The sequence below is a fragment of the Xyrauchen texanus genome, chromosome 29 (assembly GCF_025860055.1).
Source record: "Xyrauchen texanus isolate HMW12.3.18 chromosome 29, RBS_HiC_50CHRs, whole genome shotgun sequence".
In the NCBI taxonomy this organism is placed as follows: Eukaryota; Metazoa; Chordata; class Actinopteri; order Cypriniformes; family Catostomidae; genus Xyrauchen; species Xyrauchen texanus.
In genome coordinates, this window is record NC_068304.1 from 2258584 (window position 1) to 2283392 (window position 24809).

Genomic DNA, 24809 nt, shown 5'->3' on the forward strand with positions numbered 1-24809 from the left:
ATGCCATCATTAAGTTTGCTGACGATACTTTACTTATTGTATTGTATATTGTGTATTCTACAGTATATTGTGTGTATTGTTTACTGTACATTGTATATAATTATTGTGTTGTGTAAGTATGTGTACATCTGATATGTAAATTGTGTTGTGTAAGTATGTTGTTTACTGTAATTGGTATATGTCTCGTCACTGTCATGACTGCTATGTTGCTCGGACCTGCACACAAGAATTTCACCTACTGTTGCACTTGTGTATATGGTAGTGTGACAATAAAGTGATTTGATTTTGATTTGATTTAATTTGTACATTTGGATTAATTAACAGACTTGCCCTAACAGGAAAAAAAGACTAAAATGTTGTTCACAACTACTCATGTTGTTTCTCATGTTGATTGGAGGTGGCAGGTTTAAATGAGGAATGTTTTTGTGAATTACCAGATGCCTACACGCAAGATACTATGCCAGTGCACAGTGGAAACATCCCACGACAGAAGGATCTACAAGGATGGCCGCATTTGAAATATGTGAATTTACCTGAGATTCACTCTGACATAGAGCTGCTCATAGAAAAACGTTCCAAAGGTCATGGAGCCACTTCAAGTTATTTGCAGTGTTAATGCAATTAAAACAAGGCTGGGTCAGACAGTAAATGGTCCACTAAGAGGAGATAGGGGCTACCAATCTGTTTCTGGACATCCTGAAGTCACAATTAATAGGATTTCTGTTCTTTGGCAACAGGCTGATTTTCCCAAATGCAGCAAAGATGAACAAGTTGTTTTTTATAAGAGAGGACCACAAGTTTATTGAGATGGTAACCAATTCATTAAAGCTTATCGATGGGCATTATTCTATTGGCTTGCCTTTGAGAAAGAAGGACATTCATATGCCGAATAATAGAGTAATTGCTGAACAGCATGCTCTGAACCTAAAGAAAAGGTTGAAAAAAGATGTTTAATTTCATGTTGTATATTCTGATTTCATGAAAGACCTTATTTCTAAGGCATATGCAGTGAGAGTGCCAGCTGAGGATCTGAGCGATGGTAAAGTCTGGTATATATCTCATCATGGTGTCTAATATCCTCGGAAAGGGAAACTCCGGGTTGTATTTGATTGTGGAGCCACATATCAAGGGACATCTTTAAATGCCCAGCTCCGACAGGGTCCAGGTCTTACCAGTTTATTGATCGGAGTGATAACAAGAGTTAGGAAGCAACCGATCACGCTCATGGTGGATATCGAAGCTATGTTTCATCAGGCAAAAGTGCCAGAGGAAGATGCAGACTTGTTGAGGTTCCTCTGGGGGCCTAATGGTGACCTTACTCTAGAAATTTCTCTTTATCATGACTTGGTAGCTATTTCACCCCGATACATACCATTTGCAGCTATATTTTTTTCCATAAAAAGTGCAGTGTATGTAAGATTCAGAAGCCCTTAAGTGGCCATTAAGTGAACTGCAGCCAGCTACCTGTTCCTCGTGCTCGCGCTTGTGCACACACTCCAAAGGGACACGAGTGAGCATCGGCCAAAACAATGACGTAACGTACGAAGAGACTGAATGTGATTCACTGGCATCATGCTAACAAATGAGGTAGCATAATAAAAATGACACACTTATGATTGTTGTAGTACAAACTTTGAGACTAAACTAAAACTACTTAACAGCTAACATGGCATACTGATACACACATGCAGCTACATACTACCGAACTATACCAGACACTACGCTGTTATGTTGCACTATGTTTTGTATGTCATATGTTTTACTACAATCAAGAAACCAGCTCATTTACTTAAATTTATCCTGTGTACCTGACTTTTAGTATAAAGAGAAGCTAATTGAAATTATCTGAAAGTTATGAAGCAAGGTAGCTTGCAATTCAGCAGCGTTAGCAGGCAAGATCAATTGTCTAAAATTATACAGATAAATTCTTATGGCACTATATTTCACATGCTTTGCAGTTATGTAAGCTTACCTGTCCAATACGAAGAATGCCAATTCAGGGTTGGTTTTGATCCCCAAAACCGAAAGAAGGTCCCTCCAGGAATCAAATGCCCTGCCGAAGTTCACTCTAGTTTTCGCTCGACCACAATCACGTTCCCACTTAGCCAGACGGGATTCAGTAGATAAATGTTTTATTTTTTGTTTCTTTTGGCTTACTCAGAATTTGTGTAGGTGTCTGTGTTGTGCTGGGAGCCAGACGTTTGCAGGATTCCATTTCTAGATCTTTAAAAACATTACATAGTGTTGCAGTTTGTTGTCGCTGTTGAATTATGGAAGAGAAGCACGCATAAACGTCACATCCTTTGGTTTTCCCAGGAAAACTGACCTGCTCCCTTCGCATGAAAATCAGTCTACAGGCTTTAATAGGCAACCTAGGAAGTCTGGGAAGGGCTAATTTTTTAAGTTGCGTTACAAGCTGTTCACACAAAAAACAAATCATCGTAAATAACATCTTAAAGTCAGGATAACCTCACAGTTGTCTTAAATCCTATAAGGTAAAATGTTTAATGAATTTACTGGGTTGTTTTCATTGTGATGCATTATATCATGTTGAGTCTGAAGTCGCAATGGGCTGTTTATGTAGAAATGTGATTTTAGACCAAAACTTGTTTTTGGCTGTTTTGTGATTAATTATATTTTTATTTTCAGCTTTCAAACCAAGTAAATGTTATCACCAAATTCAAACAATAAATGTTGTTTTGAAGCTTCCTAATGTAGTGAACAATCATGCTAATTGAAACGGATGTACTCCATATAGTGCTCTCTCTCCACGATTTTTAGAGTTCATAGAAACATACTAATTATAACATTAGAAAGCTGAGACTTTCTTTTTCACCCCATCCATATCCCTATTGGAGTTGGCCAGAGCGGAGACAGCCTCCACCAACTTTTCCCATATACCCGCCTCTTTCAGATGTTATATAATCATCAAGCTTCCCAAGGAGTAATTTCCTCAACAAGAACCTCTTGTCTGCTAAAGTTTTTGTATCTTTTATTTTCCTCCATGTCAAATTAAAAGTTATCAAATTTTTAACAGCAAGTAAATTCTCCTAATATGGTTACTGTCATTAAACTATCACATCTCACACACTTTACCTTCAAAAAACTAGCAGGCTGATCAGACAATGTCAATGCCTAACTTTTTATTCTTAAGAAAAAAATAAAGATGTTCCTAAGAAAATATTTGAGAACTTTTCAAGAATTGCACTTAGGAACGTTCTTAGGCACTTCTTATACTTTATCCTAAAAGAACTCTCTTTGTTTTCATGAATCCGGCCCAAGGTGCTTATAGGTTAGTGATTCTGTAAAAGCTGTTCAGGAAAGACTTTTTGTGACTGGTAGTTTAGGTTTGCAGTGCTATACAGCCTTTTTTTTCAGAGGACATCAGTTCAAAAAGGCTGTTGTCTAGGTGAGTGAGGGGTTTGTGAACTAATCCTTAATTTCTTACATTGCCTTCTTACTTCTTATCACATACATCATTGCCTATGAGTTTAAATGTTAAAACAATCAGAATTTTGCAATAAAAGAAGAATGATTGCCTACTTTTTAATGCTGCTTCTTTTTTTCTTTTTTTTTTTTTTTTACCTCAAACCGTATGAGGCAGTATGCTTTGCCCCAGTGAAGAGATCTGTATGCTGCTGTCTCAGTCTTATAAACCTTTCTGCATTTTTCCTGCTCCCTATTCCAAAAATAATGAAAATGTAATGTGACTGATTTTTTTATGCCTATTTATTAGTAGTTAACCAGCTAACTGATATGGTGTTAACCCTGCTGTACAATTCAGTTTCAAAATGTTTATGTACTCATGGTTAATGGGTAATTAAACTGGTCTGTCCCTCGCTGTGATATGCAGAAAGCATTGTTCGGTGCAAGTTGTCAAATTTTTTATGTAGGTAAGACAAGTTCGTTATGTTTACATATTTGTTCATCTCTGAATGTTTACTACTACATTTTATGAAAGTCATATTCAGTCAACGGCTTCAATGCCAAGTTGGTAAACACCACTTACACCACTAAACATCTGTTATATTTTTATTACACAAGTCTTATATTTAAACTTAGGAATTAACATTACTTGCAGTTAAAACGTACATTTAAAACTTTGCACACATCAGTCACTTATGCCGGCATTGTTTCAAAAAGATTACGCTCGTTTTAAAGTTGAGTTGTGGGTTGTGAGTGCCAGCAAATGATACACCTCAAACATCCTATGAATTCCTGTGAAAGAAGGTTGCATTCGAAGGCTGCATTCGGAGTGTCCTACCCGCATTTCTGAAACGAGACAGCCTCGATGAGGCATCCGGCCTTCAAATGTTACCTGCGGAGCATGCAGCATTCGAAAAGAGACACAGAAAAGGTGCATTCCATTCCGAAGTGTTCATCCCCATGCCCTAATCCCTTCAAAGGGTTTGCCCTCCAGAGTGAGAGCTTCGTAGGGTTTTAGGGTTAAAAAATATCAGTCAATCGAAGCACAATTCAACATATGTAATTCAACATAATATGTCCAAGCCTATAGGAGCCGCTGCCATCAAGTAGGTACAGCTGCAGGCCGGAGATCTCCATATGGAGGCAGAATCACCTAAATATATTGTGGTTTCTCCAGAAGGGGATGGGGTTACTCCAATAGGGGGCGACGCCTCCACAGATGGTCTTCATAGGACTAACGGAAACGGAACATAAAATGATTGCTATGATAGTACGCCACTCTTTAACATGTGCGAGTGCTTTGAGTGAGAACAGAACATAGTCTCTTTGGAAGGGAATGTATGAGGTACATTTTAGGAGAGTTATAATGATGTAGAGAGAAAAGAAAATAGATTTTACAGGTGTAATTTTAGTCTAATACTTTATTTTAATTATATATTAATATACATATACATATTATATACTCTGAACCCATCTAATGCAGTACTTCAACTTGGGAATTAACATTACTTACATTTGAACATCATATTTACAGGCAAATTGGCATCATTTAATTTAGACATTTCCGTTGAAGCAAAGAATTGTGGGTTCTGCGTGCCCACGAAGGATACACCTCATGCATCCTCCGAATTCCAGTGAAAAAAGGTTGCATTCGAAGGCTGCATTCGAAGTGTCCTACTCACTTTTCTGAAACGAGACATCCTTGATAACGTTTGCGGCTGAAAAATATGACCTCCGGAGGATGCAGCCTTCCAAACGAGACACAGCTTATTGCGGCAGATCTGGAGCTCCCGCACTTTCAGCCGCTACCATGGTACAAAGGCTGATGCTTATGACAGTCACCTGCACTTAATCAAATATTTATACATGATTTGGCTCACTATTAACTAGTTTTAGAATGCAAACCGAAAAGAAATGCTTTAAAACTTTTACATTTTATGAAGAAATGTAAGCTTTATGTTTAAATATTAGTTTTATTTATTTAAAAATTACAAGTCAAAAAATTAACCAGTATACAAATGTATATGTTCAATTATTGAATAAATAAAATGCCACTGTGTATAGTCCTTTTATTTCAACTCTTTTATTAGAATAACAGATCAGGTGAATTTATAGGGTAATAACACAAGCAAAAGCCAGTTTCAAACAGAAAGCCAGTTTAAATAAAAAAAAAAGTTGAATATAATTATTAAAAGCGTTTAAACCTCAGAATTTATGTTTATAGAACCAGAGTGTGTTTAGAGGTGTAGCTGATTTAATTTACATATGAATAGCAGCTATTTTTGTCATGCTTTAAAAATTGTTTTGGTTTATCACAAAAGAAATCTGCCCTTAAGCCGTTTCCATACAGAAATGTGTGTAATTCGCTAATTGTGTACCTTTCGCCTCCCAGATGTCCCTAATTTTTTATCTCCCTGAAGTTTTATTAAAATGGGGAGATTGTTGAGACAATTCACTGAAATTAGTCAGCTTACTGTCATATTTTCACAAATAAATGCAATCAGAAAAGGAGGAATTGCAATCAAAATGAAGCTGTTGACCTTCTGATAGGACTGTAATATTGGTCCTGATGTTGCGGCTATCGCAGGTTGCCACCTGTTCTGATCTGAAAGCAAATTGTCATGTCTTTCGGTCTTAGTCAGTGGCGGCTGGTGTCCATGTGTCCATAAAACATTCCATGTTCCATCTGTCCCCCGTCGTTTTAAAAAGTAGACATGGAAAGGAAAATAAGCCATTTGCATGACTACATCCATCCAGCCAAGCCTTTCTGCTGTATCAAGTACTGGTGAAGCATCGTGTGTATGTTTTGCTCTTTTCACTAGTCTGTGGGGACAGACTGGGCAGCTGAGATCCTGCTCCTTGGTCCGAGTTCATCATTGCTATAGTATTACAATCTAGTGGCAGAGACTGTCAGTCGTTCAATGAGACGATGACTTATGTCAAGAGTCCCGACTGTGCATGCTTGGGGTGCTTCTCTCAGTCTCTCCTTTCCATTTATATTAGATACATTACTGATATTCAATAGCCTATTTTGAACAATCATCTAATCTAAAGCATTGACATCACAACAGCGTTATGTCCCGCATATTTGTCCAGCAACTTTTAACAACCAACTGAACTTCATCTAAAAATTAATCTAAAATCTAAAATGTATTTTAGCGTCATTATTCAATTTACATTTTCTGAAGAAGATCAGCAAATCCGAGTTAAAGAGGGTTAGGTTTAAAAAATTTAAATGTTTTAAAATGTTCAAAAGCTTGTTTTCTGAAAGTGAACTCATTGGACAAATAGTTCTGATAGGTTATAGTCTTGAAAAAAGTGTAGAACATTCTGAGAATGTCATTCAGCCGACTTTTTTCATTTACAGTAAAGGGTAAGGCTAATTTAAGTTTGTGTAAAGAAAAGGCATATGCTGGTCTAAAAATAGAATTTTTTTCATTTGGTAATTAATTATTTTATTTAATGCTTTATTCATTTGGTAATTTATTTAGCCCAATTAATACAGGGAATTTTGCAGTCATTTTTTCAAAACTGTAAACAATAATTTTAAAGAATTGGGCTATGTTATTGTTCCAAAAAAGCACACTAAAGCTTTTCACCAAGTATTGTGTATTTATTCTTTAAGTGTTTTAAGACTTTTAAGTTAAAAACAGTTAAAAAATAGTAATTAAAATAAAAAGCATTTGGAGATCCATGCATTCGGCTTCATTTTGTTGCACTTTGTCTTATCTATGTGTATGCCTCCTCAGAGGAGAGAGAAAAGTGTGATGTCATAGCATTTGATGAATCAGATATGATCATAATGAAGTGTGCATCATTGATCGAGTCACACCTAGAGAACATGAGCTGCTGTGATCAGTGTGACCTCACTGATCAATAGCAATCAATATCAATGATCTGTGGCGATGAACCTTGCAGTGATGAGGAGGATGATGATGATGATGAAGGGCTTGAGTAACTCACTTAATTTTCTTCACAGTGACACTGTGAGCGAGCAGAAAACTGTGATCTTACACAAACAGGAGAGAGAAGGTTTTGGTTTTGTGCTGCGAGGAGCTAAAGGTGAGATCTCATTATCTTCATTATCTTTCTCATCTAGTATTCAAACACTCAATCAGCACCACTCATCACTATCACTTTTACATGAAGTTTATTTTCACTGCCTTTTAATTTAGTTTGAAAATGTCTGAACTTATACTCTCCCATCCCCTCATGCATCAGGAGTGATGAAGATTAACTCCACATGCATTTATACAGTTTATGAGTCCTCAAATGTAATGGGTCATGTAATGAGGTATCACATTTTCCTTGATAATTTGACATACAAGAGGTCTTTTTACTAGAGGTTCCACCTGAACCCGAGGACCCAGGACCCGTATGGGTTCGGGTCCATATTTTAAACAGTCAGCCAGGTCCGGGTAGGGTCCCATTCTTGTACTTTGGGTCCGGGTCTGTTTATCATCTGCAGTGACGTGATGACTTTAACAATTGACGATTGGCTCTTTTATTTAGAAGGCAGGACTTATTCTGCTATATCGGTGTTTGACAGATGACGTAAACCGAGATATTGTGGTTGGAGTTCATTTGTATATCTTTGTATATCTAAAATCTATGGTCAGAGGGCACAGATGACAGCAAATTAGTGATGCTAATATCAGTGGCCGTGGCACTGAACAAGCAATCATTATTAAAGTTCAAAAGGGCAAACAGTGGAAGTTATCGTATTATGCAAGATATAAAAAAAAACTGCAAAGCTGCAAAGTCGCATTTGTCATCTTCCACTGTTACCGCAATTGGACTTTTGAAGCTGAAATAATGAGTGGCTCTTTCAATCAGCAAGAGAAGAACAACATGGATGTTATTATGCCATCTTTCTTGGCAAGGAGGATGATTGTATGCGTCACGGTCAGGTACAGGAGAGAAGGCTACTAATGTTACATTAGGTAAGACACAGGTTTATTTTCACCACTTGTAAATTAACTTGTTAATAGCAATTAGCTGAGGGATCTGTGCCAATCGGGTCTGTGTGTTCCGGCCGGATCCGTGTCCAGATTTTGAATAATAGAGTGGTCCAAGTCGGTTCCAGTTAGTATATTTATGGCATTTCTTGGTTCTGCACGGGTCCGGGTCCAAACTTTCAAATAATAGACTGGTCTGGGTTGGTTCCGGATAGCAGACCCAGACATTGTTGTGTTCCTGGTTAAGGACAAACTGTTTCCCAGTGGAAGAAATGAGTGACTTATTCAAACAAGCATCAATGTGGAATTATTGCCGCATTTTCTCTGTCTTTTGAGAACCATGATTCATTCAATTTATTGAAACAAGGAGCAGTGACAACTATATTGGACACGACAGTAATGCCAGTGAGTAACGACTGTAATTCTAATGTTTCATTTGTTAATGAAATATTAATGATATTGTCAGATGTTTTTATTGCATTATAGCCCATGATCATAACTCCAACGCAGAGCGAATGGTGACTATAACACAGTTACTAACCAAAGATAAACATATTTCCTCATGAAGTATCAATTTGAGATGAAATTATTTATTAAGTTAGAAGAACGCAGAGCGCAATGAAAGACATTGGTGAACTTGCACCCCCTCTTTTTTTTTTTTTGGTGATTACAATTTTTTATTGCTTCATAAAGTAAACAAATAAAATAATATTTTATTCAAACAGAATCAATGCTTAACCCCCACTATTACACAAACCAATCCCCACCCCGACCCCCAACAACACCCCCAGTAGTCACACATGATTAAAGACACAGGAAACACAAACAAAAATAAATATAATAATCACACACATTAACTACTACATTTACATTTATGCATTTGGCAGACACTTTTTATCCAAAGCGACTTACAGTGCACTTATTACAGGGACAATCCCCCCGGAGCAACCTGGAGTGAAGTGTCTTGCTCAAGGACACAATGGTGGTGGCTGTGGGGTTAGAACCTGCGACCTTCTGATTAACAGCCCTGTGCTTTAGCCACTACGCCACCACCACTCCAACTACTACATCTCTCTCTCTCCACGGCCCCTCCCCGAGAGCCCTCCAAAAATGGCAGATGTTTGCCCCAGTTCCCCACAAACAAGTCCAAATTCCCCAGTCTTCTAGATGGCCCTTCTTCAAAAGCCGCCACATGTATTTATTCCCTATATTGATGACCACCCCATCACGTAAAATACAGAGTCTGGGGCAAAGTGAAATTTGAGTGCCCAATACATCACACATATAACTCTGAAAGTTCAACCAAAATTCTTGGATCTAAACGCACCACAAAAAGACATGAGTTGTGTCTCCATATTCTGATTGACATCGTCAGCAGGTGGGTGTGTCTTTAAGACCAAACCTATACAATCTAGAGGGGGCCCAATAGAATCGATGTAAAATCTTGAATTGCATAAGGTGCACCTTTGCATCAGTAGATGCATACTTGATGTTTTTAGAATCCTAGCCCACACTCCCTCCTCCAATACCAAGTTTAAATCTTTTTCCAATTATCTTTTGATAGAAGTTAAAGCCCCACTCCCCAGACTCTGAATTAGCAGGGAGTACTACACTGATGCCTCATGACCTTTTCCAAAAGCAGTAATCATCACTCCCAGAGTGTCTGCCGCTTTAGGGGATTTATGCTACTCCCAAATATAGTACAGAGCAGGTGGCACAGCTGTAAATACCTAAAAAACAGAGATCTGGGAATCACAAAATTTTTATCCAAATTTTCAAAGGATCTCAACACTCATATAGGTCACCGAGTGTATTAACCCCCTCATGATCCACACTGACCAACAGAAAGGGGACTTATTAATACATAATTTTGGGTTTAGCCATATGCTCGAGGCATTCAATTCAACTAATTAAACTCTCTTGACACTTTTGTCCATACTGAGTGCAATGCGACTTCTCCGGTTAGTTTGATAGAAATTCTTTGCAATGGCGAAATAGGGGCAAGGACTTCCTGTTCAATACAAAACCAGGGAGGGGCTCTCTCAGGTAGAAGCGAGCAATGAGCCAAATGTCTGCGACTGAATGCATAATAATAAAACAATATCTTGGGTAGGCCTAGCCCACCTTTGTCAATCAGCCTATGCAGTTTACTGAAATGTAATCTGGAACATTTGCTTTTCCAAATGAAGAACTTCGCTATGCTATCAAATTGCTTGAAATAAGAGAGGGGGACATCTATAGGGAGAGACTGCAGCGGGTATTTGAATTTTGGAATAGAATTCATTTTAATAACATTAACCTTCCCAATCATAGATAAATGTAATGAAGCCCACTTGCCCACATCGCTCAAAAACCTTTTTATTAAAGGGTTCAAATTAACTCACACAAATTTGCTCAGTATAAAATACCCAAATACATCATGCCTTGTTTGGGCCACTGAAAGGCGCCCGACTGAAAAGCCGTTACCGGGCAGTACGCTGTCAGAGCCAAAGCTTCAGAATTAGACCAATTAACTCTGTATTCCGAGAATTTAGAAAAGGAATGAATAATTCTGTGGAGGCAAGGCATAGAGCTAGTAGGGTCAGAGACGAATTATAAAATATAATCTGTGTAAATCACAAGCTTATGCGCCCTAACTCCCACCACCACCCCTGGAAAATCATCTTCCTTTCTTATCGTGGCTGCTAATGGTTCCAGGGAAAGACAGAACAATAATGGGGAAAGAGGGCAACACTGCCGGGTGCCCCTATACAGAGTAATATAATCTGAAATTAATCCATTTGTTTGTACCACCACTACCAGGTATCTATAAAGTAACTTAATCCATCCAATAAAAGTATTCCCAAACCCATATATTTCAAAAATCTTAAATAGATAATCCCCTTCTACCATATCAAACGCCATTTCGAGATGGCTGTGACCAGAGTCTGATCATTCGCCAGTAACTACATGATATTGATGAAACGCCTAATGTTGTCAGAAGAGCCGTGGCCGCAAATAAACCCCACCTGATCTATATGTATAAGAGATGTCATAACTTAATCGGTTAGCCAACATTTTTTATATGATTAGCTGGATCAGGGAATTTGGACAGTAGCCCTAACACTCGCTTGGATCTTCGTCCTTTTTAAGAATCAGGCTGATCCGGGCCTGTGTCATGGTTGGTGGAAGCTTTCCATTCTTTAATGATTCCATATAAACTTCTAACAAAAGTGGATCCAGTTCTGTAGAATATGATTTTAAAAACTCAGCTGCAAAGCCATCAACCCCGGAGCCTTGCCTGTAGGCAGGGCCTTAATTACCTCATCAAGCTCCTCCAAGGTTATCTCAGAATCAAGATAATTTTTTTGCTCAGCCAACAGTTTAGCAAGTTCTAATGGTTCCAGAAAGTTTGTAATATACTCTTCAGAAGACAAAGATGTGGAACTATAAAGATCAAGATAGAATTCTTTAAAAGCATTATTAATATCATTTGCCAAGGTAAATATTTCACAACGAGCAGATTTTACTGAGAGTATGGTAGAAAAAACTCTCTCTGTTTTATATATCTAGCCAGAAGCTTCTTTGCTTTGACCTCTGACTCAAAGTATGACTGCACTTCCCTGAATAGCTAAAACTCCACCTTCCGCGACAAAATAGTATTATATCTGTATTTCAGAGCCCATCAGATGACATTCAGCGCTTCAGTACTGTCTCTTTTAATATTCCCTCCCAATTCCACAAGTTATTTTTTAGTGAATGCGGCACACTGAATGATCCGGCCCCTAAGAACCACCTTAAGTTCTTCCCAAGCCACACCCACAGAGGTTAATCTCCATATAGACATTGATTTCAGCCTTTATCATATGTTGGAATTCAAGATTTTTTATATGATTTCCTTTTCTACATATGTGGCAACACCTCTAAACTCCAGGGTGTGATCTGAAACTTAAATGTTTCCAATTGAGAAATAATCGACAGATGAAATGAGGGACTTAGATATAAATAAAAAATCTATTCTAGAGTACATCTTATGGACTGATGAAAACATTTTATAGTACTTACCAGATGGGTTCTAAAGTCACCAAATATCTGCTAGACCAAGATTTGTTACATCCTGTGAAGCGTCAATGTTGCTCTAGGGACTTACACTCTTTTACTTCACTATAACCAAGGACTGAGTCCATCAAAAGATTGAAGTCTCCTCCCAATATTATTTAATAAGGGGTGCCAGCATCTTGCAACATCCCTTCAAGATCTATAAAAAAACCCTGATCATCAAATTTAGGTGCATTAATATTAGCCAAAAAATACTTTGTCCCTGAATTTCTGCTAAAACAATAGTGACTCTTCCTAATTTATCTTTACTCTGTTTGAGACACTGGAATTGTAGATGTTTACTTATCAGAATAATGACTCCCCTGCTCTTAATCGAGCTAGTACTGAAAAAAAAAATACCCATCCCATATCTTTCCAAATTTTTCAGCATCCTGCGGAGAAAGATTCTTAAAGAAACACTATATCATATTTTTAATAAGATAAATAATATTCCTTCTTTTTATAGGGTGCCCCAACCCATTCACATTCGACGTGTAGAGAGACAATACACTCATATTAACATTTGACATATAAGAAAAAATATATTGTGTGTCAAAAACAAGATTATAAAGACCACATTCCAACATTAGTGCGACAATCAAAACTTCCTCCAGAGCAAAACAAAGAGAAAAAAGATAAACGTGCACATTAACCCCATGCACAACAGCACCAAATGGCGTCCATTCCTCCAAACTCAAACAGTCCATCTAGGCCTATGAGAACCCCCATCACAACTTTGCTATCAGATTGCTGAAGTCTGGTGTTTCTATACAAATTTTGTGAGACAGAATTACACAGCAAAAGATAATCTAGAAAACAAACTCCAGCCAATAAACGGAATAAGCACAAAGAGCATGTAGCTTCATCCATAAAACTGTCCTGAAGGTGTGACACTCTACAAAATAAACTCCAGTCACTAGGCGGAACCAGCACAAAAAGAACATGCAGATTCTTCAAATAGTCAAGTGAATGTTCAGTGAGCCGGTCCATATGGCTACAACATAAGTACAACATTATGACCCACTCACTCCATTAATAAAAAATACTCCACAAAACAAACTCTAGCCAGTAGGAGGAAAAAGATCATCCATAAAACTGTCCTGAAGTTGTTGTAGTATTATACAAGCAGAAGAATTGAAACTACATGATTTGAATCTAGGATTGACTTACTGTTGTGGAATTCCACAACATCATAAATGGAAAGACGTTGGTGCCATTCAGTCGCACATCTGGCCAATAAAACTAACAAAGAGACTTGTCTAGATCCCATATGACTTGAAAACTTCTCTGCAAAGAGGCCTTAAGTTCAAAGGTCAAAGCAATAAAAGACAGATTTTCACGTTTTGTTACCTACATGTATAATATCCATAAAAAAATGGTCATGTTTATTATGTAAACTTGCGCTGGCGCATGCAGAGAAAGCTGATGACAATGAATGTCAGGCCTCTTGTACCATTTGCAAGATATAAAGTTAATGATTAAACATGCACTATTTTGAATGGTATTCAGATTCTTCTAAATCAACTGTCAGAAAAGACAACACATTTGACCATGTGACTCTGAAAAGTCACTTCTGAATGGCGCAGGACACCTTTGGGGATGCGGCCTATTTTAGTTCAAATGTATCCAAACAGTCTCTTCCCCTTCTGTCTTCATGCGCTTCATCTTCTGCTCATCTGACTGCTCAGACTTCGCTCTGAATCTTCCCTCGTGGTCTTCTCTGAATCTCGTCGAAACACAATCCAGGCCATGTGGGGTCCAAGGAAGCTCGGGTTTTAACATCCCGAGAAAGCTTGTCACTCTCTACAGTTCACACACCCATGAGAAGGCATCGCTTCAAAGCCAACCTCATCATTCATACAGACAATAACAATCTGATTTTACAGAGGTCCAGAACATCGACAGAACAAACTTTCGACCAAGAACCAAACAACACAAGAATGCAAGGAAACACCACTACACACAAGTACATCTGCAATATTGAGCTCAAAGTGCTGGTGTATTTGCTAAATACTTAGGGTAATCCGATAGCAAATCGATGTAGACTCAAAAGGGTAAATGGTTCTTATGGCATTGTTAACAGACTCCATAAAGTTAATTTTCACTTTATTGATCATTGATCTCACATTCTGTCACTCTTTTCACCAACCTTGCTTATGTATATATGTAAGATTAGATTTATGTTTAGAATAGCAATAAAGTTAGTCTGTATTCAAAGATGAATGACTGATAAATAATCTCATCCCTGTTTCTAAAAGATTTAGCTTCAAAGCTGTACCTAAATATGTGTGATATTATTTTCAATAAGCCATGAGAATAATATCACTCCAATAAGTGAATTAATCACAATTCACTTATTAAAGCTAATTCCTTATAGTAGAAATTGTGAGCGGATACAACGAGACGTTGTAGTTGAATGCGATTAATTCCATTATACATTTCATTACCTATTAAGGTACAATAAGGACAGTTTAATTTAATTCATAGCTCACATATTTCGAGACCCTAAATTCTAAATTTAGCATACCAAATACCCTAACATATACTGGTGTTAGAAGTCGGCATGTTAACAGTTCCCTTCTAAATTCATCAACCCCTAAATATCCTACAGTATGTTATGCTACAAAATAAACTCCATTTGATAATCGGAACCAGCACAAAAAGAAAGCGCAGATTCTTCAAGCAGTCAAACAAATGTTCCGTGAGTCGTTCCACTCGGCTGCAACATGAGTACCATGAGATTACTTGTTCACTCCATTGACTTTATGAAGGACATCACTTGCTGTGGGCATGTGATTGTTTTATGGCCATCCTTAACATCTATTCTCAAATGCTGTGGTTCTTCCAAGAAATCCTCTCCTTGCGTAGCACAAGATCTTCATTGGATGATCTTAGAAATTTGGCCAGAAATTATCAGGGCCTGTCTCCCTCTTTGGATCGATGAGCAAGAACCCTGTGAGCTCATTCGATTTCTTATGCCTGCTATGTGGAGCAGATTCGGAAAGAGCCCATCCAGGAATTTCACTGTATCCTGTCCCTCTGCTCCCTTAGGGATTCCAACGATACAAATGTTATTCTGCCGGCTACTGTTCACCATGTCCTCCAACTTCTCCCAGACACACTCCAAATCCACCTTGGTCGCTAGCGGATTAGCAGATAATTCTTTCTCCGATGAATCAAGATAATCAATCAGTTTCTCGACATCCCCCACTCTTGTAACCACCTCACTGAATTTCGTCTCCATGGCAGTGATCGATCGACGTATCACAGCAAGATCCTCCAAGTCAGCATCGACCTTCGTCAACAATGGTCAGCATCGCTCACAGCCTGCTCAGGGGCATAAGCTTGAGCATGTAAGTGTTTTTAATGTCTCCAGAGCCCGAGGATTTTGAATTCTTTCACATATTGTCCTTTTAGAATAGTTATGGAACAAAGTGTATCGAATCTCCCCAGTTTATGTCATTAAAAGTGTTAAAACAAGCAAAGTGTGCAGAGCTCGCCGTTCACACGTCTGATCCTCTCATGTCATTACATGACTCCCCTTTTCTTATGATTCTATATATTTATGACCACTGGGGTATGTGTTTGTGTCGGGGGGAAGGGTTTAATTTTATATAATTAGATTCTGCATTTTCTGTTAAGTTTATTTAATTTGTTCAATGAATCAATAAAAGTCTAAGGGGGTATTCAAGCTCAGGTCAAGCCTCGAGCCCTCCTCTATGGACATGGAGCCAAAACGTTTACACTATCCTCATGGAAGGATTACATAAACTTGCAAACTACTGAAATCGATTGTCTGGAGCAGTTTTTCTTAAAAAAGGATTTCACGTGCTGATCAGAACAGGCAATACGGTGGTGGTAGCATACTGTACGTGAACTACCAGGAGGAAGTGAGGTCACGTACATTATTGAATCTGATGTGCCAGCTTCTCCTTTGGTGTCAGAGACATCTCCTGTCGATCCATGCAGTGCACATTCCCAGTTGCCTGAACTGCAGAGTGGATCTCCTCTCGCTTCAGGGAATCAGCCAAGGGGAATGGAGATTGCATCCTCAGACTGTTCTGAGGATCTGGGAGATTATTCAGGGAAACAACTATGACCCTTTTTGTCTCCCTGGAGACCATGCACTTCTGCTTCATGTACTGCTTGACTCAGGCTCCTGGTGTAGCATTTCCGCATAGCACCTTTCCCCTCCCCGAGGTGAAGGCGTGTGCTTTTATCCCCTGTCGTGTTCACAAATTTGTGGACCCTGGACGAAGCACCCCCAGATGTATCTTTAAGTAATGTAAACTCACCTAAAGGATTATTAGGAACACCATACTAATACTGTGCTTGACCCCCTTTTGCCTTCAGAACTGCCTTAATTCTACGTGGCATTGATTCAACAAGGTGCTGAAAGCATTCTTTAGAAATGTTGGCCCATATTGATAGGATAGCATCTTGCAGTTGATGGACATTTGTGGGATGCACATCCAAGGCATGAAGCTCCCGTTCCACCACATCCCAGAGATGCTCTATTGGGTTGAGATCTGGTGACTGTGGGGGCCATTTTAATACAGTGAACTCATTGTCATGTTCAAGAAACCAATTTGAAATGATTCGAGCTTTGTGACATGGTGCATTATCCTGCTGGAGGTAGCCCTCAGAGGATGGGTACATGGTGGCCATAAAGGGATGGACATGGTCAGAAACAATGCTCAGGTAGGCCGTGGCATTTAAACAATGCCCAATTGGCACTAAGGGGCCTAAAGTGTGCCAAGAAAACATCCCCCACACCATAACACCACCACCACCACCAGCCTGCACAGTGGTAACAAGGCATGATGGATCCATGCTCTCATTCTGTTTACGCCAAATTCTGACTCTACCATCTGAATGTCTCAACAGAAATCGAGACTCATCAGACCAGGCAACATTTTTCCAGTCTTCAACTGTCCAATTTTGGTGAGCTCTTGCAAATTGTAGCCTCTTTTTCCTATTTGTAGTGGAGATGAGTGGTACCCGGTGGGGTCTTCTACTGTTGTAGCCCATCCGCCTCAAGGTTGTGCGTGTTGTGGCTTCACAAATGCTTTGCTGCATACCTCGGTTGTAAGGAGTGGTTATTTCAGGCAAAGTTGCTCTTCTATCAGCTTGAATCAGTCGGCCCATTCTCCTCTGACCTCTAGCATCAACAAGGCATTTTCGCCCACAGGACTGCCACATACTGGATGTTTTTCCCTTTTCACACCATTCTTTGTAAACCCTAGAAATGGTTGTGCGTGAAAATCCCAGTAACTGAGCAGATTGTGAAATACTCAGACCGGCCTGTCTGACACCAACAACCATGCCACGCTCAAAATTGCTTAAAGCACCTTTCTGTCCCATTCTGACATTCAGTTTGGAGTTCAGGAGATTGTCTTGACCAGGACCACACCCCTAAACGCATTGAAGCAACTGCCATGTGATTGGTTGATTAGATAATTGCATTATTGAGAAATTGAACAGGTGTTCCTAATAATCCTTTAGGTAAGTGTATACCACAGACCTTATTTTACTCATAATCTGCCAAATCCATAGGATAATCCTGAGGGAACCCATGGAAGAGAAAATGCTAATTCTCTTCCAGGTTTTTGTACTACATCCTGAACAACTCCATATGGTCCAGACCAGAGGTCCTCCAAAATATTTTGACCGGCCGGCAGACCCGCTTGGTGGCTTTTCATGCCTGTAAGACTGGCTATAGCATGAGCCAATTGCATTTGAGTGCAGGCTGTGAAGGAGAATATCATTGGTTTCATCCGCTGAATGAAAACAGCCCTTTACTGACATTCGAGTCAGTCGTTTGAGTCTGAAGATATGATATCTCATTCATGAAGGAACTGAATGTAACAGTCATCATCAACGAGGATCTGCTGAACAACTAAAGGAGAGTATGAGACCAGTTGTTTAGTCAGTTCGGCAATCTCGTTCAAAAAGAAAATGGGCTGGATGAATTATGAATAAAATGGAGTGATAAACAGCTTATAATAATGGCATACAGACTTTATTGGAACTCATAAAAAATGTTTAAGCTAGTATTGTATATTTTTGTATAGCATTATAAAATTCTTGATCAGCAGTTCACACTATGACAGATATGCTTTGTTGACATTTGTGGGGAATTGCTTTTTGCGGTGCTGAAGTCTCTTAGTAGAAATGTTGAGATGCAAATGTTTATAAATAATTAGACTCTTCCCAATTGTGAATAACTGAATAATCTGCTTTTTCCTTGTTCAAAGCATAAAAGGTGCAAAAGCATAATTTGCACAAATGGACAGTGAACGAATCAATTAACTAATCTGAATTAATCTTTTTGATGATCAGATTAAAAAGACTCATCACTGAGATAAATCAAAATCAAAGTTCTTTAAGCCAGTGGATGGATCCACTGATGTAAGATGAAGTAGTTTAGAATGTAACATTTCACACAGCTTTTAATTTTTTTTTTCTTGTTAGCCTACAATAGAAAAACATATAATGAAAGTTTTGCTGAAATTACTGGACCTTGTAAATGAATCCATGTAATAAAAGCAGAAGAATAATCTCTGTGACAAAAATACTGGAGGCTCACTCCAGCCCCCCTTGAAAACATAGCAGTGTGACCTGGCCCTTGCAGCAAAAAGTTTGGGGATCTCTGGTACAGACCTCTGCAAGTCTGGGTTTTTAAACTGGCTTGTGGGGGGCACACTGGAGTGCTAGGGGGACTGTGAAAAATTTCAGAAAAAAAAAGTAATACAAGAAAAATATTGAATAAATGCATGAATTAATAAATAAAATGTACATATATGTACTATATATATATATATATATATATATATAATGTACAATAAAATTTGATATACTGTTTTATTCTGCTTAACCTGAATTTTTAAATAAATGTAAATGTATTACACTAACCGTGGGAAGAGAAAAGAATGTGTATGTATCAGGGGCGTCGGACTGGGGGGGTAAAGGGTACCGAGTACCCAGGGCCCGAGGCAGGGGGGGCCCCTTAGAAGTCAGTTTTCTATACATACATATTTGGTACGGGGGCCCAGCAAGATGGTTTGTACCCAGGGCCCAAAATTTGGTGCTACGCCCCTGTATGTATGCATTAAAAAGCAGATGTATGGTTTATAAATGCTGATGTATGTGATTCTGAATACATGTTTACAGCAATAGCAAACCCTCAGAGTAGGCAAGGGATGCAATGTCTCATAAATACGGGTGAGCAAAATAAATGACTATAAATGAAACGAATAAAATATTACGAAATGTGATCTCAAACAATGTGTGTAGCAGTCTTATTTCTACAGTCATTCTATCAAACAGCAACACCCATTGGACAAAGTTTCAGAGGGAGGCTGCATCTCTCACACCTCCCTTCAGCTCATTGTAATATCACTGCTAATAACGCGTGCGGTGAATGGGAGGCGGGTTATTACCCGCCTCCCATTCACGTGAGGGTAGCTATTGGCTCTAATTAGCTGTAATTCATTCAATTCACTGTCAGTCAATAAATGCGATACTGCCCGCCTCTCATGCACTCATCACAGCTGGTCTCCGCTGATCGCTATGAATGGGAAAAACTCATGTAAGTGGAGAAACTATTTGCACCTTAAACAACTAACTGACACAGACAACCGCACTTTTGGTCACATCCAAATCAAAATGAACTTAAAATTACTTGAAATGTGAAATGTGTATGAAATGTGTATGATGCCCTTTTTAGTGAGTATCTGCTCTTAAAGGTACAGATACAGTAGGCCTACATGCCATCACGAACCCGGTGTTGTTTACCAAATGAGTAGATGACTGTAAAAATAATTGGTGAACCGATTAAATATACATTAAATATATTTGTTGTTGTATTCTTGTAGGTATTGTTTTTGAGGGAATTAAAAAATAATAATTTTAAAACACTTGATTTTAGTCTTTTATTTGACTCGATTTAATAAATAGTGTTAATATGAATTTACGCTGTAATAAGCATGAAATACTTATTTTTGTAAGTTAAAAGGTACCATTCCCATACAGAAATCTGATATATGGAAATTAACATATAACATATATAGCCTATACAAATTTAATGATAATAAACGTATTTAAGGATAATATGTATCACCCAGTATTTTGTTTTTTATTATGTTGTTACATTTATAAGAAAAATATGTGACCTTTTTATATTATATATTTTTATGCAGTATCAAATTTCAGATTTGTATGGGTTTAACCTGAAAGCTATTTAAATGTAAACTGAAAAAAAAAAAAAAACCATTGCTGAGATGGCACTTTGCCTCCTCATTTCAGAAGTCTACCACACGCCACTGGTTTACAGTATGTATGTTTTATGGCATAATGAGGAATGTGTTTCATATTTACATGAACACTCGTTTGTGTAAGTCTCTCTCACAGCAGACAAGCCCATTGAAGTGTTCACACCCACTTCTGCTTTCCCCGCGCTTCAGTACCTGGAGTCCGTCGATGAGGGTGGTGTTGCTTGGCAGGCGGGGCTTCGCACAGGTGATTTTCTCATTGAGGTAAGAAACACATTAATATTTCTGTTTGAATTACTTATTTTTCTTTTGCTTCTTTGTTGTGATTGGTTGATTGTCTCTACCTCTCTTAAAGGTGCATCACACTAGGCTTTTGCACACTAAACTGCACTCCAATCTTCTACTTCAACTCATTCACATGCAATGAGGTCTGAAATAATTTGACATGTTTAAAGTCTAGCGTGACGGCACCTGTAATGTGATTGGTTGCTTCAACTGGCTTTGTGGCAGTTAAAATGACATCATCAAAAGTGGCCATCCAGCCAGCTGCCATTAACTTAAACCTTTTTGTGGTTGTGTGTATGCAGAATTTTGACTAATGGCTAGTAAAAAAAAAATAAATAAATATATATATATATATATATATATATATATATATATATATATATATATATACATGCATACATATGTTGGTCATTATAATTTTATTATTATATTATAGTAAGTAGTCTACCTGCTAAAACTGTTGTTTTATTTTTTTCAATTATGTGTTCATTTACTGAAGATTTTTATCACTGTATATATTTATTTTTGTATATTTTATGAATTTATTGTCTCTTAAATCTCTTACTTTGCATATATGTTATCAGGGGCATCTCCGGGGTTTTATCTTGGGGTAAGCAAAGAAACGTGACCAAGTTAAGAAGTGTTCTTTTATTGTAGATTGGGGTCCAGTGGCATGCACCTCCAGGAGAATTTCTTCACAAAAACAACACCAAAGTGTTAAATTCTGGTGACTTTGAGAGAATCATTATATTTTCTTTATTATATGTGTGTAACATATTCAATGGAAAGGAGGAGGCGAGAACCGGCTTGATAATATAAATGATAGTTTAATGGTAAACTTAAAACAAAGACAGAAACACATATGACGGACATGTCCGCTAACGATCTCTCTCTCCCGCACGGCCCTCTGCAGTCAGCCTTTAAACCTCACGGAGGCATAATTAGCCTAATACAAGACCAGGTGTGTAGTATCAGGACCCGGCCCCGCCCTCCGCCCTGCCACATTCCTCCCTCGTTCTCTCAGGCTGGGGAGCCCCTGGCCTGACGTACATCCCCCCCCCCTCTTTCCCTGGGGAGGGCGCCTCCAGCTGTCTGCCGGCAGGTCATCCCCATCTACCTGGACGAGGGAGGGGACAAGGGGAGGGAAACAGAAATAATTAAAATGGGGGGTACTTCCTGTAACAGTGTAGTACCCCACAAAAAACTGTAAAATTTAAAAGAGGATAAAGGCCAACGCAGAGCAACAGTGAGAGAGAGAGAGAGGAGAGAGAGATGAAAAATAAAACTCTACTTACTCGCCAGTTCTCCGATACGCCACAGCTTGTTCCTCGGCCACTCCTCCACCCTTTATCGGACGACAGCCACGCCTCTCCGGGCGGATCCGAGGCAGTCCTCCAGCCCCTGGCGGACGGAACACCCCGCCGCGGTGTCGGGGAACACTGCCCCAGGCAGCGGTGCTCTCTCTCCAGGCGGTCGCCAGTGAGCCCCTCCCCGCTCGCGGTCGGCGGTCTTAAACCCTGTCGCGTTTCAGCGGCCGGTAGGCGACTCCTGCGCCCCTGGCAGCGGCCCTGACTGCTCCAGGCGGTCGGCTAGGAGCCCCTTCTCCCCTCGCGGTCGTCGGCCATCGTCCTCGTTCAGGCGGCTGGGCTCCTCGTCCCCCGGCAGATGGCCGTTGGGGTGCTCGGTAGTGGCGAGAACTCTACTACGGCGTATCCCTCCTCCTTCCCGGGCTTCGGCACCAGTGTAACGTATTCAGTGGAAAGGAGGAGGCGAGAACCAGCTTGATAATATAAATGATAGTTTAATGGTAAACTTAAAACAAAGACACAAACACATATGACGGACATGTCCGCTAACGAGCTCTCTCTCCCGCACGGCCCTCTGCAGTCAGCCTTTAAACCTCACAGAGGCATAATTAGCCTAATACAAGACCGGGTGTGTAGTATCAAGACCCGGCCCCGCCCTCCTCCCTGCCACAATGTGCTAATGTTTAAGTAACTATTTGCTACAAAGCATTGATAAAAGAGGTGATCATGTGACACACAGCACTAGTTGAATTTTCTCAAAGTTACCACACATATTGTTTTAGGCCCCATGTGAGCAAGCCAAAGGCTACTGTAGCAAGGAACACAAAACTCCATAAGATATTAATTTATGGAGAAAGAAAATCTTGGGAGAAACCAGGCTCAGTTGGGGGAGCCAGTTCACCTCTGGCTATATAGCATGAATATAATGGCAATATTAGTTATCTTTGTGGAGTACAAGTCTTGTTTGATGTAAATAAACCGATTAGATGTTGGTGGGCAATGTTTAAATCTAAAGGATTGTGTATGAACTGTAGGATTAATGATTTAGTTATAACATTCTGCCTTACTGACCATGCTACACTCAAGTAAGAAATGGGTTCTGATCTTTACTGAGAGAGTGTGTGTGTGGGGGAGGGGCAATCAAACAATACAATAATTACCCAAACCAACAGTGTATTTACAACATTCACAATATACACATTGAAAAATACAGTGATTCACAATATAAAAATACTCTCTGTCAGTGTAGTCCTTTTTTATATTTTTTTATGCACCAAATTAAAGTCCACTGTGCCCTCACTGGTGTATTTATAATCCCATATGCTCACAATCCAAATCTGTTGTGAAAAGTCCTTGAGAGGAAAGCACTTCCTAGTGCAATGGTCCCCAAATTTGAGTACTCTGCAGTGCCATAGACAGCAAACACTTCCTAATTCCTATTAGATGTTTGGAAGACTAACAGTCCTTACTGCATATGAAGAGAGAGTCCATTTCAATGAAGCCACCAGTACCTTATCCATCTGTAGATTACCCCTATTATGAATGGCTAAATATGTCTTTAAAATTTACTTTGTAAAGCTAGGCCCTTCCACATCAGCACTAGCATAGCAGAGGCCGCAGATTAGACACTAGAGAGAGGATGAACTCAAAACCAATATGGGAAACCCTGGGTAGACAGTGTTTTTCTTCTGTGGTACAAACAACACCCAGCCATACCAGTGCATTGCCCATCCTTTAGTTGCTCAATCATCCCTGCTATTGATGTCACTTTTTGTCTTTGGAGATGTTGATGAATGACATGGTCGATGAGTTGGCATGTTTTCTGCTTTTCCCCCTTATGGTCTGTCGAAGAGCAGCCCCTAATATTTTTGCCACCGATGTTGCAGGATTTGACAAACCGCTAAACGTCTTTCCTAACCGAAGGCCACCAGGCGACTTCCAGGAACATCGGGAGAGTTCTCAATGGTCCACAATGCCTCTCTGTTGTCCTTTCATGGAAGCCCTGTATTAAGCTGGACACCAAAGTCTTTAGAATAACAATCAACCATTTGTATGCATTATTCCTCCTCAGTGCCCTCCTTTACAGCATTCTGTGGTGTTCTTCAAACCTGGTTTGGGTCCTCTTAGAAGAGGGGTAGCTGTTCACTTTTTAAAAATGTATTACTTCTCAAAAACACTTCAACTTGCAGTATTAAAAGTACTGAAGGTGTAAAGGCTTAATAAAACAATTTAAAATACTGTCGGATCGTCTAAGAATTACAGATTGTTTTACTGTCCTTATTTGTAAACATTTCACATTACATATAGTATTTAGTCTGAATAAAACATTCAAATAAAAATGTACAAGCACCTTTGCACTTTTAACAGGTCAATAGGTACAACAATTAAATAACAAAAAGAAGAAAAAATAACCCAACAAAAGGCCACCAAACAGAATTAACTGTTTACTACTTAAAAACGATTTCAACACATGGAATTCTTTT

General features: G+C 39.1%; 1 protein-coding gene across 1 annotated transcript in view; it reads left to right on the plus strand.

Annotated features, from left to right (window-relative positions):
* The first annotated feature begins 7331 nt into the window (after positions 1-7331).
* The window catches only part of shank2a (SH3 and multiple ankyrin repeat domains 2a), a 118449-nt gene continuing 100971 nt past the window's right edge, over positions 7332-24809 (plus strand). The window contains exons 1-2 of the mRNA XM_052096877.1: positions 7332-7488; positions 20874-20998. Of these exons, the coding sequence (XP_051952837.1) occupies positions 7332-7488; positions 20874-20998 (282 nt within the window). The remainder of the gene's footprint in view (positions 7489-20873; positions 20999-24809) is intronic.